The sequence below is a fragment of the Mus caroli genome, unplaced genomic scaffold, assembly GCF_978045245.1.
Source record: "Mus caroli unplaced genomic scaffold, Mus_caroli_1 scaffold_13, whole genome shotgun sequence".
NCBI classification, from domain to species: Eukaryota; Metazoa; Chordata; class Mammalia; order Rodentia; family Muridae; genus Mus; species Mus caroli.
This window is the reverse complement of record NW_028227268.1, coordinates 26,336,139-26,352,996: the sequence shown is the minus strand read 5'-3', so window position 1 is coordinate 26,352,996 and position 16,858 is coordinate 26,336,139. Positions and strand designations below refer to the sequence as shown.

The 16,858-nt window shown below is 48.3% G+C and overlaps 1 protein-coding gene across 1 annotated transcript in view; it reads right to left on the bottom strand.

Moving 5' to 3' along the window:
• Positions 1-16,553, bottom strand: part of Igf2bp1 (insulin like growth factor 2 mRNA binding protein 1) — a 42,310-nt gene extending 25,757 nt beyond the window's left edge. The window contains exons 1-2 of the mRNA XM_021176365.2: positions 16,379-16,553; positions 15,185-15,245 (exon numbers count right to left, since the gene is read on the bottom strand). Coding sequence (XP_021032024.1) covers positions 15,185-15,245; positions 16,379-16,553 — 236 coding nt within the window. The remainder of the gene's footprint in view (positions 1-15,184; positions 15,246-16,378) is intronic.
• Between the last annotated feature and the right edge of the window lie 305 nt (positions 16,554-16,858).

The window sequence follows — 16,858 nt, the reverse complement described above, 5'->3', positions numbered from 1 at the left end:
GGGTGGGAATGGGGGAGGTATTACGTGCCACGACATGCACGTGAGGTCGGATGACATGCTCAAATAGGTTTGGTTCTCTCTTTCAAGATGTGGGTCCTGGGGTTCAAACTAGGGTCATCAGGTTTGGCAGCCTTTGAGCTTTAAATGTACATAACACGCACACACACACACACACACACACACATACTGTCCCATGTGCACCCTGATTCCTAAGCTAATGCCAAACATAAGAAAAAAAACCCTCTGCAAGCTCCTGCTCCTCTGAGCTTAACCATGAGGTCCTCTCTGGAGGGAGGACCCTGTGTGTTTAATGCCAGGTTGGGGTTTGGACAAGCTACCTGTTGCCACCCAGAAGTCCTGGTCTAGGGGAATCAGAGTCGTATTTCAGAGCAGAGAGAAGAGGAAGCCTAAAGGGACAGTTTATAGACCCTCCCCTCATTTCATAGACAGGAGGTCAAGGCTCAGAGGAAAGAGGACTAGCCAACTTGGGAGCCGGACTAGAACTCAGCTCTCCAGGCTGGTGTATGCTGGGTCACCAATCGGTGCTTCGTGTTCACAGAACACGAAGTGTTAACACAGCAGAAGCCGTCAGTGCTGGACGTTAAGAGCAGGAAGAATGCCCATATTCTGCATGGTCAAACGCTTGCCAACTGGCTTTTAACTGCATGCGGCTCTAATTTGGGCACCAGATTTAATTTGCAGAATAGCTAACTACCCTATAATACGGCTGGATGACTGTTACAGAGGGGGAAAGGGTAGTCGCCAAAGTTCTTCTCTTACAAGCTCCATCCAGAGCAGGCAAAGGAATAAAGGAGACCGGGAAGGTGTGAGCTGGAGGGAGAAAGCCTTGCTTAGCTTAATCCACTCAGGAATAAATGGGCTGATTAAAAAGCCCAAAGGTTTTTGGTTTTTTGTTTTTAATTGTGTTTATCCCCACCCCCAACTCAAGGCGCAGCCCCGGAGGAAGAAGCTAAAAAAAGAGGCTCTGAAGTAGCTGATCGCCTTCTAGGCAAATTCCAGGTAGTCGGCTGGAGCCAACTGCTACCTCCTCCCCCAACCCCAGGCTTTGAATAGAATTTTACTTTTTAACTTTTTAACTGGAGGGGTCTGGCCAAGTGGAGCTAAACAGTGGGAAAAAGGGAGGCCAGAAGAACCTGGGGGGGAGGGGGGGGGACGAAGCCTTTACTAAAGCGTTAAGTACAGTAACACATAGAAAGGAGTTTGTCCACATGAACCTCCCTGGTGGGTACAGGGGTTCCCCCAGGAGGACCGTCCTCACTAACCCGGGTCAGCCTGATGGCGGCAAGAGTTTCTGGGTCTTCCCAAGGCAGTGGGGAAGGTTAATACGATGACAGGCCCTCACTGATCCCCCAATACCCCTCAACTGAACATGTTATCTTAGCTCACCACCCAGCATCTCTTCAGGAAACCTAGGAGCCAAATGATGGGCTGAGGGAGAAACATCAGAAGAAGGAAATGTAAGGAAACCTTGGGAAGAGAACTCTCTCTCAAAATAAAGATTCTGAAGTTGAGTTCTCAGAGGCAAGCAAAGAAGCCAGGCCAATCTCAAAAGAAATCAGACAACACAAAACCCTGTGGCTGAAAAGTGATTAGCATAATGCTGAAAATCCTTAGGGTTAAAAATGAATTTATCAGTAGAAAGGACACTGGTCCGTCCTGCCCAGTTGCCAACAAATACCTGTTGGTAGTGAGTGAGTTCATTTAGAGCAAGAGCTAAAGGCCCATCTCAAATTCTTAGAACTCCTCTCCACACCATCCTGATTTCTGCTGGGATTTGGGTGGGGAAGCAAAACGCCCTGCAAAGGGCCCTGTCCCCCAGGTTCAGAGATGATTAGGAGGCTGGACCACCAACGTTTTCCAAAATGGCTCTCGGCCACCCCGACAAGGAAGAAAGGCGGGTCTTCAACAGCCCGGAGGACCCAGCCCTGGACACAGCCTTCTGCCAGGGAGGGTTGGAAAGCTGAGCAGTCAGGGCAACTGAGGAGGCTGCGGCGGCGGGGAAGGGCGGCGGCAGCTGAGGTGGGGGAGGTGGCAGCAGCAGCTGGGGGAGGAGGGGAGCCCTGCAGGCCGCGCCATGGAGAAGGCCGAGCAGCTGAGAGGCCCGGCCTGCGCCCCAGCCCCTCATCTCACCCCGGGGAGGGAAGCCCAGCGTCCCCCCAGCCCCTGGGTGGGCTGCTGCACCGCACAGGGAGGGGGACAAGGGTGCGCCCCATCCCCCTGCCGCAGTCTAGAATGTTCACGCACCAAGGCGCCCTGGGCACCCGCTCAGGAGACGCTCAGCCGGTCCTGAGGGGCCCCGGCGGCCCTCGGTCGCCCGCGCAGGGCCCGTGGGGGAGGGGCCGCGCTGGGGGCTGGGGTGGGGGCGGGGACCGGGACTTTGCCCTTTGTCTCCCTCTCCTCTCCCTCTGCAGAGCCACCGGCCGAAACCCGACCCCGTCGGCGAGCCAGGCAGCCAGGCAGCCGGCGCGGGGCAGGCTCCCCCTCCCGGGTTCTTTAGTAAATCCAGACCCGACCTCCCCGTGCTCAGGGCCGTGACTGAGGTGGTCCTGTGGGGGAGGGGGCTTCCCGCCTGCTAACCGGCCTGCAAACATTTAAGGGGGAGCCGGGGAGAGGGTGGGAGTGGGGCCGCTGAGGATGGGGAGGAGAAAATGGCCCTGGAGGCGGCAATCCTAAGAGACACTGTCCAGGCTGCCCAAGGTGGCAGGACCGGGATGGGGAGGCCTTCCACAGACGAGGCAGAAATGGGATCTGGGAGTGGGGCAGAACTTCGGGGCCCCGGGCATTCCAGGAAGCTCGACAGCAAAGTTATAATTGAAGTCATCCTTGTCCCGATAATAAAGTATTATAGGGAGTGAAAAGACCTTACTTATCCATCCCTTTGGGGTATCAATTATGTTACTAATATGCAATTTTAATAATGCAGCTTTGCATGTACTGAATTTACAAGGTCCCTTCCATACAAAAATGTATGAACCTGCAACATGACGCTAATGTGATCTTCTCCATTTCCAGGTGGCAAGAGGAGCTCAGAGCCTTTTATCCCGGGAGGCAGAGACAGGCGAATTTCTGAGTTTGAGGCCAGCCTGGTCTACAGAGTGAGTTCCAGGACAGCCAGGGCTACACAGAGAAACCCTGTCTCGAAAAAAATAGTAATAATAATAATAATAATAAAAGAGGCTCAGAGAGATTGAGTAGCCAACAAGGCAATGGCCAGTGACAACAGGCTTGTTCCTGTTTCCCAGAAAAACAGGGTAATGCGTTCGTGCTCCCTAGAAACCAATGTATGAGTTAAGAATTATGACTCAGTAGGCATTAACAAAGGTCACCTCTTCATCCCTAGCTGGAGGAGGAAGAGGAGGAGGAAGGCATCTCCGTCTGCCCTGAACCCAGGCTCCTGCTTCCACCCCCCACAGAAACTAAATAAATTAAGTAACTAGAGACAGGAAGCAGGTACCCAATGAGAGCTGGAAGGTCTGCACAGCTTTACCCAGGTATTCATCAAGTTTCTGGAGAAGGGAAGGATCCAAGTGAGGAGACTAGAGGCCGGGAAATAAACAATGACCCCTGGATCCCACCACAGAATCCCTTTTCCTGTGTCTTCCACACAGGGGAAGACTGTTGACACCCGCCATTTTTGTTTCCTTCAGCTTGGGAAGGAAGAAGGCTCACGGGAGGGACAGATAAGTGTCAGGTGTGCTTTTCTTTGCAAAAGCTTCTTTACTCCACTAAAGCTCAAGAAAAGACACAGCCTGTGTTGGGGACTGCTCTCAGGCACTCCTGCTTTAAAGGTCCTGGGCTGTGTCGCCGTTCCACGCACTTCCAGAGCTTTCCAGAGCTTTCCTGTGTTGCAGCAGACTGTGGTGGGGTGAAGGCAAGCACACCTTTGTGGTTCTTTCCCTTGCTGGGCTAAGGGCTCTTCAGTAACTCAGGCTGACTCTGTTCATCCTAGCTGCCAAGGGCCAGAATTACAGCTGTGGACCACCTCATGGGCCTGCTTTGTGGGTCTTCTAGACCAGCGTACAACTAGTTACTCAACATAAGCCCCTCCGTGTGGAGGAGGACCAGTTTTGACCCTTGACGACCCCCCCCATACTGCTGAGAGGGCTCACTAAGCAGTAACTCATGCTTTGACTCTCCCCACCTAACTCTCCAGTAAATGCCAACTCCACACTTAAGAGATGAGCTACCTTCCCACAAATACCCCCTGCCAGACAACCAAGTCTCCTTAATTCACTTTACCTTTTTTCTTGCCTATACTCCAAAATCCAGTCTAGCTGCCATCCCTCCCCTCTGCACCCCTCCACCTGCGTGCACAACCCCCAGCCTGTCCCACAGCTTTCCTGCATCTAAGGGAAAGCGCCAGAGGGCAGATGGGTGGCATTCCTCTTCTGTTAAAAGCAGTACCTCCCTCTTTGAGGCTCCCCCCACCCCAATAATCCCTCTGCCTGCCTTTCCCACCCTGACTGAGAGAGATCCAATGCTGCCACATAAAAACCCAATTAATAAAAACCGTGCAGGGCGGGGCAGTGGTCAGCAACAGTGGAAGAGCACTCCGTCTCAGAGGGCAGACTCCTAAGGCAAGAGTTACTAAGGTTTTTCTGAAAAACCCTAAACCTAAGGCTGCTCTTCCACTTGGTTCCTTGTTTTACTTCAGGTATCTAACAAAGGAAGGAAGTGACCTGCAGTAGATGAAGGTGTGTATACAAGTAACAGCCAGTGGCTGATTGGAAAAGACTCACTGCAGGCTGCGGACAGTGTGGAAGCTGGTCCTCCTGAGAAAGGGCAGCAAAGGACTAGAACTAGTAGGTTCCTATTAGTCACAATGGCAAGGAAGCTACTCACTCAAAGTGGCCAACGAAAAGCAATGTCTGATTACCTCAGACAGGTATGGGGTTCCCGAAGATCCTTCCACTTCTACCCAGAGCTCAGTTTCAATAAAAATCCCTCTACCCTTACAGAAGTCCAAAGCATCCCCGTTTTGAGGTGTCCTCACTGTGCATCCTGGCTGGCCTGTGACTCGGTGTGGATGAGGATGGCTCAAACTTACAGTGATCCCCTCTGCCCCTGCCTCGCCATCCTGAGGATCACGGGTGTGTCCCGGCTGCTCTTACACAAATACGTTACTGAACATTACAGAGTAAGGGGGTAGGAGATGGCTCAGCCGCTAAGTGCACTGGCTGCTCTTCTTGAAGCCCCAGGTTGGATTCCCAGGACCCACATGGCAGCTCACAACCGTCTATACCTCCAGCCAGAGGACCTGACACCTCCTTGTGGCCTCCATGGGTAATGCAGGGTAAAACTGTCATACATGCAGGCCAAACACCCAGACACATAAAAAGAAAGAAAATTTTAAAAAAGTTTAAAAAGCTGGGAGTGTTCTCATTGGTAGAAGTGCATTCAGCAAGACTAGAATTCCACCCCAGGAGGAAAAGCCACTGAAATACAGAGGTCAACCACCCCCAAAAAGCCCTGCTTCTGTAAGAGCCTAGGACTACTTGTTTTCAAAGTCCTAGAAGATGCAAGAAACCCAGCATCCTATATGATCACCCTTTGCCCTTTAATGCTAGGCTCTCTCTCTCTCTCTCTATTACAATTAGATTTTTCCAACCAAGTGGCCGAGCCTTTGGGAGAGGCAGAATAAATGCTTCTAACTCTGAACCAACATCTTCAAGTTCCCTTCACCCAGCAGCCCTAACTGCCCGCCATTTTCTCCCCCTTGGAAGGTGTACTGGGAATGAGCTATAGCATCTCAACTATGACTCATACATATCAACAAACTGTAAAGCCCTGGATAGTAGCGGATTAAAGTCACAACCCTGTTAAAAAGCCAGAAACCACACCCATATTGAAAGCTTTTCCCGTACCCAGCTCGAGAAGGTTCACACCTCTGGGATGTGGACGTGCAAGCAGTGTCTGTATGTCCATTTGGAACAAGGCGGGTTGCAAGGAGAAAGGGAACAGGGATCCGGTTTGGAGTGGATTCTGTGGGACTGTTTCTAGACAGGGGACCAGGGAGACAGTGCGAGGCCACAATAGAGGGAGGAACTGTACTCAGTCACCTCCAGGCCCTAATTTCTAACTACCTATTTTATGAGCTTAATAAAAGCAGAATATAAAACCAACACCCATGCTATCTCCATCGGGGTAGAGAAGCTGCTCTTCTTCCTTGCTCAGAACCCACTGCCCTTCCTCCCGATCTCACACCCTCTTTCTCCATCTGCGGATACAAGTGATTCTCTGTCCCACACGCCTTGGACAGGAACTTTAGCAGTGAAATCATAAGGAGGCACCTGAACCAAGATCAGGCAGCAAAGGAACTGTAATAAACGACCATTTCTCCAAATAAACAATCTATGCATATAGAGCCCTCTCCTGCATGCTTGCCCTGGTGCATCCCTCAAACCAAGAGTTGGTAATGTGGGAGCTCTGGGAGGCTGCCCACAGCTAAACATTGTGAAGGCACACGACACAGAGCCCCCAGTACAGTACACGCCCAGGAGCATAAGTGAGTTCTAGGCTTTTGGGACTTCACAGTGAGGCCAAGTCTCAACAAAGCAATAAAATAATAAACAAACAAAGTATGTACCTAACTCACCAACTACATATAAACATCTAATATAACCATAAATAACCCAAGTTGCCATACACAGCCCAAACTTTTCATAGACATTATTTTCAAACATGAATACACTCAATCCATTCCAATTCTTCTGGAGCAACCACAGCTCTATGGAACAGAACTGTAAAACCTGAAAAGAAGGGAAAGACCTGCCAGGTCAAGCAGCAGCAGCAAGGCCCAAGGCTACCTCAGAGCAGTAATGCTGTAGTGACAGTACTAGCTGCTACAGACCACACCTCAGTCAGAGATCCCCAGAGCACTACACACTGATCTCCCGGGAAGGTCTTTCCTCCACCATTTACAAAAGGTATGTATACAAGGGATCTGGGCTGGACCAAGACGTAGTCTTGGAAACCTTCCTCCCTCCTGATCCTTAAGAATTTTGAATAATGCCTCACCTTTGGTCAGCATGGTCTACCTACAAGAGCTCCAGGATAGCCTTGGCTACATAGAGATCTTGTCTCAAAACACACAAAAAAGGGATTTTGCATGACTCGTGCCCTTTTTACCACCCAAAAGACTCAATAACAACCTTTAATAAGATTGACTTTTTTGTTTTTGAGGTAGCATGTTGGACAGGGTTTCTCTGTGTAGCCCTGGCTGTCCTGGAATTCTCTCTGTAGACCAGGCTGGCCTCGAACTCAGAAATTCGCCTGCCTCTGCCTCCCAAGTGCTGGAACTAAAGGCGTGCACCACCATGCACGAGGTGCAGAGGTAGCATGTTTTTACAGAGCCCTGGCTGTCTAACCTGGAACTATGTAGACCAGGCTGGGCATGAATTCAAGAGATCAACCTGCCTCTTCGGGGATCAAAGGTGTGTGCTAACACACCCAGCTTAAGACCAACTTATTTAAGTCTTTTCAACCTGCTGTATATGTCTGTGTTGGTGTAGGCCAAAGGACAATCTACTATTTCTAGGTACTTTCTACATACACAACGTAGCTTGCAGAGGCCAATTTGGTGTCCCCAAATTGGTCAGAAATGGTAGTGAGCCATTAGGGATGCAACTGCTTAAGAAGTTTTCCTGGGGGCTAGAGAGATGGTTTTGTGGATAAAAGCATTGCCTGCTCTTTCACAGGACTTGGGTTTGATTCCCAGCACCCAAACGGTGCCTGCAGCCATCCAGTTCCAAGAGATCTGACACCCTCTTCTGACGCATTCACATGGTGCACATACTTACATGCAGGGGAATCACTCGTACATACAATAAAAAATAAGCAAATCACCTGTATAATAAGCCAACACACCTGTATAATGAGACCCTGTCTTAAAATAAGAAAATGAATTTCAAACTCTGGCGCCAGGTGGTGGTGGTGGCATACACCTTTAATCCCAGCACTCAGGAGGCACAGGTAGGTGGATCTCTCTGTGTTCAAGGACAACCAAAGCTGCACAGAGCAACCCTTTCCAGTCAAACTACCCACTCAGATTTTGCAACTGAACATTTCCATTTCCTGAAATTAACTCTAAATGAAACATTTGGAAAATTCTCTCTCTTCCTTTTTTTTTTTTGTTTTTTTGTTTTTTTGGCTTAAGATTTATTATATGTAAGTACACGGTAGCTGTGTTCAGACACACCAGAGGAGGGTGTCAGATCTCGTTATGGATGGTTGCTGGGATTTGAACTCAGGACCTTGGGAAGAGTAGCCAGTACTCTTAACCAATGAGCCATCTCACCAGCTCCCGAAAATTCTCACTTTTGCTAAAGAAATAATAGTCTAACTAGAATGCACAGAACAACAACAATTCAGAGAAAATCAAGAAAACACTTGATGCTTGCCACTGCAAAGAGAAAAACTTCCTTTTGGCCCTCCCCAAACTCAGCAGAAATCCCCAACCTGCCCATTAGTTTCTTCTGTGCCTTCTGCCCCTGAAGTATCAGCTGCATAAGACACCTGCCTGGGGTGGGAACACACTGATTAATCCAATCAGCCCTTTATAGCCATCCCACAAGTTACTGAAACAGTTGCCTGTTGGCCGGCTTTGCTCCTGGTGCCTAACTTTTACAACACAACTCATGTCTGATGATTGCTCAGTGCAATCAGATTTCTCTCCAACTACATTAAAATTACGAGGTCCAGACCTACTTTGGAAAACCTCAGGATTTAGCCATCATCAGCACTCATTTGATTTCAGTGGCTTATATTTTGAGAGAGGGCTTGTTCCTGTCCCATTTATCCCCCAACTTACTGTGCGGCATAGGTGGGAGGAAAAAAACAGGCCTTACAAGGCTGTCTGTGCAATTAGTAGCATTCGAATCTATGAAGTACATGGTCATTGTTGGTCAAATCCTCAAGGGAACATTCAATTCTAGAATTCAGAATTCAGGCTGCACTGAACACTTCCGGCTAGTAACCTGTTCCCTCAACCACGAGTTTTATCTTATCTAATCATTTCTAGCCAAATCAAGTGATCAATAACCAAAGAAGCCTGTACCTTAAGTACAGGTTAGGGTTTTTATTTTGTTTTTACTTTTTTTCTTTTCTTAAGAGACCCTTGCTTCTGTTTTGGGGAGACTTTTAACAGTGTATCCAGATAGGAGCAAAAGAAGGAGATGATCAGTGCCTCCCAGGAGTCAAGAGCAACACCTGTTTATCTTTATACATTATAAAAAAAAAAAAAAAAGAAACAAACAAAAAAAAACAAACAACATGGGCTGGAGATGGCTCAATAGTTAAGAGCACTGACTGCTCTTTCAGAGATCCTCAGTTCAATTCCCAGCAACCACATAGTGGCTCACAACCATCTGTAACGGGATCGTATGCCCTCTTCTGCTGTGTCTGAAGAGAGCAACAGTGTACTCACATACATAAGATAAATAAATAAATCTTAGAGGGGTATGGTGCACGCCTTTAATCCCAGCACTCCGGAGGCAAAGGCAGGTGGATTTCTGAGTTCGAGGCTAGCCTGGTCTACAAAGTGAGTTCCAGGAGAGCCAGGGCTATACAGAGAAACCCTGTCTCGAAAATCAAAAAAAAAAAAAAAAAAAAGATAAATCTTTAAAAGAAAAGACTCAAGGATCCCACTCATTTTCTGGGGCTTTTAAAAAAACAAACAAACAAAAAACAATGACCAAAAAAAAAAATAAACCCAAGAACCCTGTTATTTCTCCTTGTTAGTTTCAATCAGCCTTCAGGACAATCAGATGTCACAGCTTGTAAAGATGACAGATACTGACAGTTTATGATCGGGGTTCTAGTCCCAGATCAGCTAGTGGTGTCAGTGTAAGGGTAACATCGAGGTAGGGGTGACCCCAAGGGCCACTGTACTAGCTTCTCCCCCTTTTTCCAAAGGTCTGCAAAGGGATGGGGTCCCACGGCTGCACAGCCCTCCCTCCAGGAGATAAGAAAGGTTCAGGAACTGAGTCCTGACCCAAGGTCTTGAGGACCCTGGAAAAGGAAGTGGAGGCTCAGGAAAAGATGGGGTGCAGGGGTGAGGGGGTAAGGGCTGGGAGCAACAGGGAGGTCAGATGGGGTTCTCCAGGAAGAGCCCACAGAGCACAGAGCTCTCTCCCAGACACATAACTGCCCCCCCTTTTTTTGAAAAGAGGAACTCCAAAACTTTTTGAGAGCAAAATGAGCCCAGCCTCTGTCTTCAAGCTGGCTGCATCTGTCTCCCAACCCTGTGACAGAAGGGTTTCTCCAAGGGCTCCTCTTTAAAGGCGAGGTGGGAAATCCAAGGCCCAAGTCTCTAATCCTTCAACCCTTTCAGTCTCTCTGCCTCTTTCCTCCTTAATACTCTCCTCCTCAAGTGAAAGGTGCACTTTTCAAGAACTAGCCCCTTTTTAGAATCTTTTAAGATATGAGGACCGCGGGGCGGTGGTGGCGCACACACCTTTAATCCTAGCATTTGGGAGGCAGAGGCAGGTGGATTTCTGAGTTCGAGGCCAGCCTGGTCTACAAAGTGAGTTCCAGGACAGCCAGGGCTATACAGAGAAACCCTCTCTCAAAAAAACAAAAACACACACACACAAAAAAAAAACCCTATCTCAAAAAACCAAAAGATGGGCTGGTGAGATGGCTCAGTGGGTAAGAGCACCCGACTGCTCTTCCGAAGGTCCAGAGTTCAAATCCCAGCAACCACATGGTGGCTCACAGCCATCCGTAACAAGATCTGGCGCCCTCTTCTGGAGTGTCTGAAGACAGCTACAGTGTACTTACATATAATAAATAAATAAATCTTTAAAAAAAAAAAAAAACCAAAAGATATGAGGACTGACAAGACAATTCAAATTTTAATAGATGGGCAAGTGTCACTTCATCACTGGCCTTTCATATGACACACACATGTTGGAGGGTATGCACCAACAGACCTTTCTTCAGGATGAAATCTCTAACCTTAATAACCAGCCAGTCTAGTGGCTCACACTGTAATGGCAGTCCTCCGGAGGCTAAGGCCTGAGGATTGCCATCAAATTGGGGCTAGCCTCAACTACACTGTGAGTTCCAGGATAGCCTGGAATATACAATGAGACAAGTATTTGTCTCAAAACAAATACTTGCTAGTCTCCTTTTCACTTAACCAAACCAAATGTGTGATTTTTTTTTTCAGACACAGCCCTAACTGTTCTGAAACTCAGATCTGCCTCTGCCTCCGGAATGCTGGGATTAAAGGTGTACATCACCAAGCTCTGCTCAAATATAAGGTTTTATAAAACTGGAAAGTGTTTTGGTTTTACAAGCTGTCAATACTACCGTTGTCACGCCGGGCGTGGTGGCGCATGCCTTTAATCCCAGCACTCGGGAGGCAGAGGCAGGCGGATTTCTGAGTTCGAGGCCAGCCTGGGCTACAGAGTGAGTTCCAGGACAGCCACGACTACACAGAGAAACCCTGTCTCGAAAAGCCAAAAAAAAAAAAAAAAAAAGAAAAAGAAAGTCACAGTGCTTTCAAGAGACAGTTTAATTACACACACAGGCAAGTCTCGTCTTTGCAATATGAACCACTGGGTGAAGAAACTATGGGTTTTACTAGCAGTAAAGTAAATTCATAAATGCGTAAAATTCATTTCTAAACGGAATCTAAAGTGGAGGGGAATGAACTTCAGTGTTTATGCTTTCTCCAAACACTACAGAAAATTAAGACAACCATTTCTTCACTTAAAAACACCTAGGCTAACATCCTTTTTACTAAAAAAGTTATGAACTGTTTCTATTTTAAACTTGTTTTCTAGATGGGGGATCTGTGTGTAGCCCTAGCTGGCCTCGAACTCACGCAGAACAGCCTGCCTCTGCCTCCCAAGAGCTGGGACTTAAAGTGTTCACCACCAAACTTGAGTTTGAGTAATTTATATGTGTGTGGGTGCTTTGTCTTATCTGAGTTAAGGTCCTTTTGGATTTGGGTATTAATTCATAATCGGGAACGCATGAGGACTTTAAAAGCCCGGGGTGGTTCATAGCTCTCAACCTTTCTCCTTTCATTTTCAGCCCCTAACTCCAAACTGCTGTTTGCTTTTTGATTAAATGGAAACCTATTTCTGAAGGTAGTTTTAACATGCTTTGAAAAGGCGTAGTGACTCAACTACCCAACCTTTCTACAGCTCATTTTTAATCCACTGAAAATATTTCCTGCCATGTTAAGAACACAGCCATTCACAGCTTCTAAGGTGCTGAGTCCAGAAATTAAACGTACAAAATAGGAATCAGATTTAATACACTCTCTTTGGAGTTTCCACCCCTGGAACACAGACCTAGTTTTCATTTGAACCAATGGAAATTTAGGAGAAAGTATTAACCCACTTCATTAGGAAAGAACGCCTGCCTAAAGGAACCAGCAAGCTTGGGATCGCCTAGGGGTAAAAAAAAAAAAAAAAAAAGAAAAAAAAAGAAGCAATACACATCTTTTCATATGTTGTTTACAGCAATATTTTCTTTTGATGACACCAGTTGACAGTAAATATGCAAGGTTTAGGGCACACTCCTTTAAAAAAAAAAAAAAAAAAACAGAGGTAGGTGTAAGAAAAGTCTCACTCCCTTGAAAAGTAAATCAAGCAAGGCTAAGATGGCACCTCCTTCCTTGCCTCCATTACTCCTTAGTCTCTGGGAAGGAAATTCACCTAAACACAAACACTGCTGCGTGACTTCTTCAACTGCTTTGGGACCGCCTTTTTTACCAACATTTGACAGTGAATACAATTCTCAGCAAAGGCTGAAATTGCTAACCAAATTCCCAACACTGGTCCCGAGTGCTGGGGAAGGAAATTGTAAATTGTATGGTCTCTCATATTAAAAATTCAAATTGCTTGCTGTTTTCAGCTTAAATATGGTGTTCAGTCTCTTGGGTTTTCAAAAGGTATAAATCACATCTATCAGGTACATTCAAACGGAAACAAATCCAGAAATACTTCTAAATCACAGCTCATTAGCCACGAAGTATCAGGAGTTCATTTTAAACACCCCTGAGAACACAATACATACAGGGGGGAAAACTACCCCTCTACAGTCCATTTTGCTCAGGTTAGCCCTGACTAAGCCCCCTTCTGTATGTCTAAGGGGCTGAAAACGCCAGTAACAAGCACAACTGAAGGAGTGAGTTCAGGCACAAACTAGAAAACAACACAACACGCTTCCTCAAGGAACACAAACTGACGCAAAGAAAACAAAGTTCTTCTAAAGCCTGGCACTTCAAAAACTGGTTCAGACTAGAAATAATCTCTCCTTAACCACCCCTGCCCAGGAGGGGTTGGGGACAGACAATTGATTCAATGTTTCCTTCAGAAAAATTATTTCAGAAAAGGGGAGAGCCCACAAAAAAATCTAATTTATTATGGATGTGAAAGGAGGAAATGAAAGAAAGAAAGAAGGAAAGAAAGAAAGAAAGAAAGAAAGAAAGAAAGAAAGAAAGAAAGAAAGTTAGTTCTCTCAAATCCCCTCTCCATTCCAACTCAAAAGAGCCCCGAGTAGGGCGTTTGTGTGGACAAGAAGCCTGGGCGGAAATGCCTTCAGAGCCAGCAGATGGCTTGAAGAGAGAGATCCACAAATACAGGGCACTATGAAAATTAAAATATAAATGTTTTGAGTTCCACTTCACCACACTTTGCTGTTTCTTTCTCTTTTGCCTTCTTTGGCTTTAAAATTTAAACTATCCTCAAGAGCAGGAAGGTGACCACACATTTCAGAATTCCAGTTATTAGATCTCCCATCAGCACAGCTCTGAGTTCATATAGTCACGATCTCCATTGTATTATTCCCATCTCCAATTTTTTTTCAAATAAAGCTTTTTTCCTTCCAATTTTAGTGCCTCTGTTAATTCTAACAGCGACAGCCTCAAGCATTTGACAACCAACCGCATACTCTATAAACCTAGACACAAGCCAAAGTGATGTTCTTCAGCTACAATAATTCAGTTACCTAAAACTCCGAAGCCAAACCACAGAAGACATACATGATCTCCAGCTAAACGTTCTCAATTCTTTAAATATATGTCCCCATCCCACCCCCCCACCCCACCCCAAAGCACAGCACCCACACAAGATTTCCACCTAGGAAGGGCCAAAAAAACTTCAGAAATACAGCAAGTGCCCAGCTGAAAAGAGGGATTGAGGGGACCAAAACAGTACTGAGGGCTGCTTCCAACTAAGGACAGGAGACAAAAACTGCACTGTCAGCACGTTCACAAAGTCTGATGTGAGAAAGAAACCCTGCCTCAACACTCCACTGCCAGAGTTCAACCGCAGACTTCGGAATTCGAGGGGAGTGGAAATCCACCCTGAAATTTTAAAGATGGAGATACCCCATTTTTCGGAAAAGACAGAATACGGAGTAAAAGGAACTCACCAGAGGACACACACACACACACACACACACCCATTCATCCTCGGAGTTCTAGACCCTCCAAAGAGCCCCAGCTCACAGCCTCAGCACAAAGCTCACCCCAGATGGTCCCTTGTAACAATGGACTGAAGGAGTGGGGGTGGGGGGGGTTGGAAAGGGATAGCACGGCCAAAGCACATTCATTGAAAATCCAGTTGATGAGGTACTATAAGATGCGAGGGACTGGGGATGAGGGTCTGTGTAGGGGGGGAGGGCAACAAAATCCATGCCTATAACAGAAATTATTAGCCCAGCATAAGGAGATCTGAAAGGGGTAGGTTGTTCATTAATCACCTCCAATAGAAAAAGAACTCCCTTAAATCTACTAACAAACTGTAATATAAAAAAGATGAGAAACATAGGGAAAAGGAGGCCTGATAGGAAGTTATAAAAAAAACCACCACCACCATTAGTTTGAATTCTCCATATTTAAACTCCCATACAGAAAATGGCCCCAGTCCCACACTATGAACTAACTCCACAGGGCTCCTGCTCTATTGATTTTTCTTTTCGATTTAATTTTTCAAGTAGTGTTTTTTAGCCCACCCCAATCCCAAATTGTTGCGTTTCTTCTAAAGCTATAAAACAACCATTACACGATCCTAGCCAATCTCTCCCAGCCCCCAACATCCGGAGTTGGGGGTGGGGGTGGAAAAGCCCGTAGTGGGTTTGTTCCACTGGAGACGCTATGGACCCCCTAAATATTACTGTTTCCCAAAAGGAACTCTCTTCCTACCTTTGTTTTTTGGGGACCGAGTGTTCAATCTCTAGACGTTTTCCTTGCAGTTCTACTTTCCCTGGAGATTTAAAAAAAAAAAAAAAAGATATGAATGAGTGTAAAGAAATGGGGGGATGGGGAGGAAGGGACATTAGCTAAATTCTAGAGTTCCTGGGGTCTCCTAGGAATCCAGGCACCAGCTGCAGAGGCCTGTGGGGGGAAAGGTTGCTCCAGGTTTAGTAGAACCCATAATTTCGTTGTTTTTTTTTTTCCTTCAATTTTTTCGTTTTATTTCCATTAATCACGTGGGCTGATTGAGCAGTCTGCTCAGATTTGGGGAAGGTGTGAGCGTTTGTGTGAGCGCGCTTGCTTCGGCGGCTCCAGAAGTAGAAGGAAGGAACCAGGCGAAAGCAGGACCCCGGTTCTCGAAGTGGGGCGGGAGTAGAGAATTAAAACTTTATTTTCCCCCAGAGCCACGGAGAAGGGCTTAGGCGACCAGGCCGGGTCGGGGCCACAGGGCTAGCGGAGGGCCCCGAGGGCGGCGCGGCCCGGTGCGGAGGGTCCCTCGCGGCAGCCGCGCGCCACTCGGCCCAGCCTCCGCGTCTCGGGAAGCAGCATGGCGACCCGCCGCCGCCGCCGCGCCACCCGGCTCACGCCCCACTTTCAAATCAAAATGGCTCAAGCCCCAGGCCTTGGGCGGGAGACGGGAGCCCCTTCCTCCCACGTCCTGCCCCAGGGCTTAGTCCCTAGTTAAAGCGGGAAGAGCCGAGGTGCGCGAACCCCCATTCTGGAAAGGCCCGGGGCGAGGGCAGGGGCTTTGGGGGTGCTCTAGCGCGTGGGGGGCTGCCCAGGGGCGGAGGAATCGGGGAAACCACGCCTAGACCCGAACCCCAGTGCTCGTGAGACACCCCCCACCCCCACCAGTTGCGAACCGGGGCTCCCGCCCCGTCGGGGGGGGGGGTAGGGAGCCGCCACGAGCGTCTCGGGCTGGGGGAAGGGGTGAGGAAATCCCGAATATCTCCGCACCGGGAGAAGGCGTCGAGGGAGGCCGGGCGAGGCTGGGGACCGAAGACGGAGGCCGAGCCCCCCCGGACCCGGGAAGAGTTGGCGGGCAAGGAAAAGAGGAGCTGCAGGTCCCCGTTGTTCCGGGATTTCGTGTGTGTGTGTGTGTGTGTGTGTGTGTGTTTTCCGGGGAGGTGGCCGCGCTCTTACCCGAGAAAGTTTCGATGGCCTTCATCGCCCAGTGTTCGTCGGGGCAATCCACGAAGGCGTAGCCGGATTTGACCAAGAACTGGCCGCTGTAGGAGATCTTGTGCTCCGCGAATACTTTCTCCAAGTCTGCGGGGGTCACGCTCTCGTTGAGGTTGCCGATGTAAAGCTTGTTCATGGTGGCGGTGGCGGGGCAAGGACACGGTCCCAGGCAAGGCCGAGCGGGGCGGGCGCGGGCGGAAAGCCTCCTAGGCCGAGAGGCGTGGAGACGGGCGGCAGGAGCCGCAAACTTTCTACGCACCCCACCCCTGAAGTTGTCCGGAGCTCCGGGCGGGTGGGCGGCCTAAGGGGACGCGGGGGTCACGGGAGAGTTCGGGTGAGCCCGGGAGAAGTGCCCGCCGAGTGCAGGGGAGGCTGACGACGACGCGGAGCAGCTCCTTTCCTTCGGTCCGAAACCCCTGCGAGCGGGCTGGTGTGTCACGT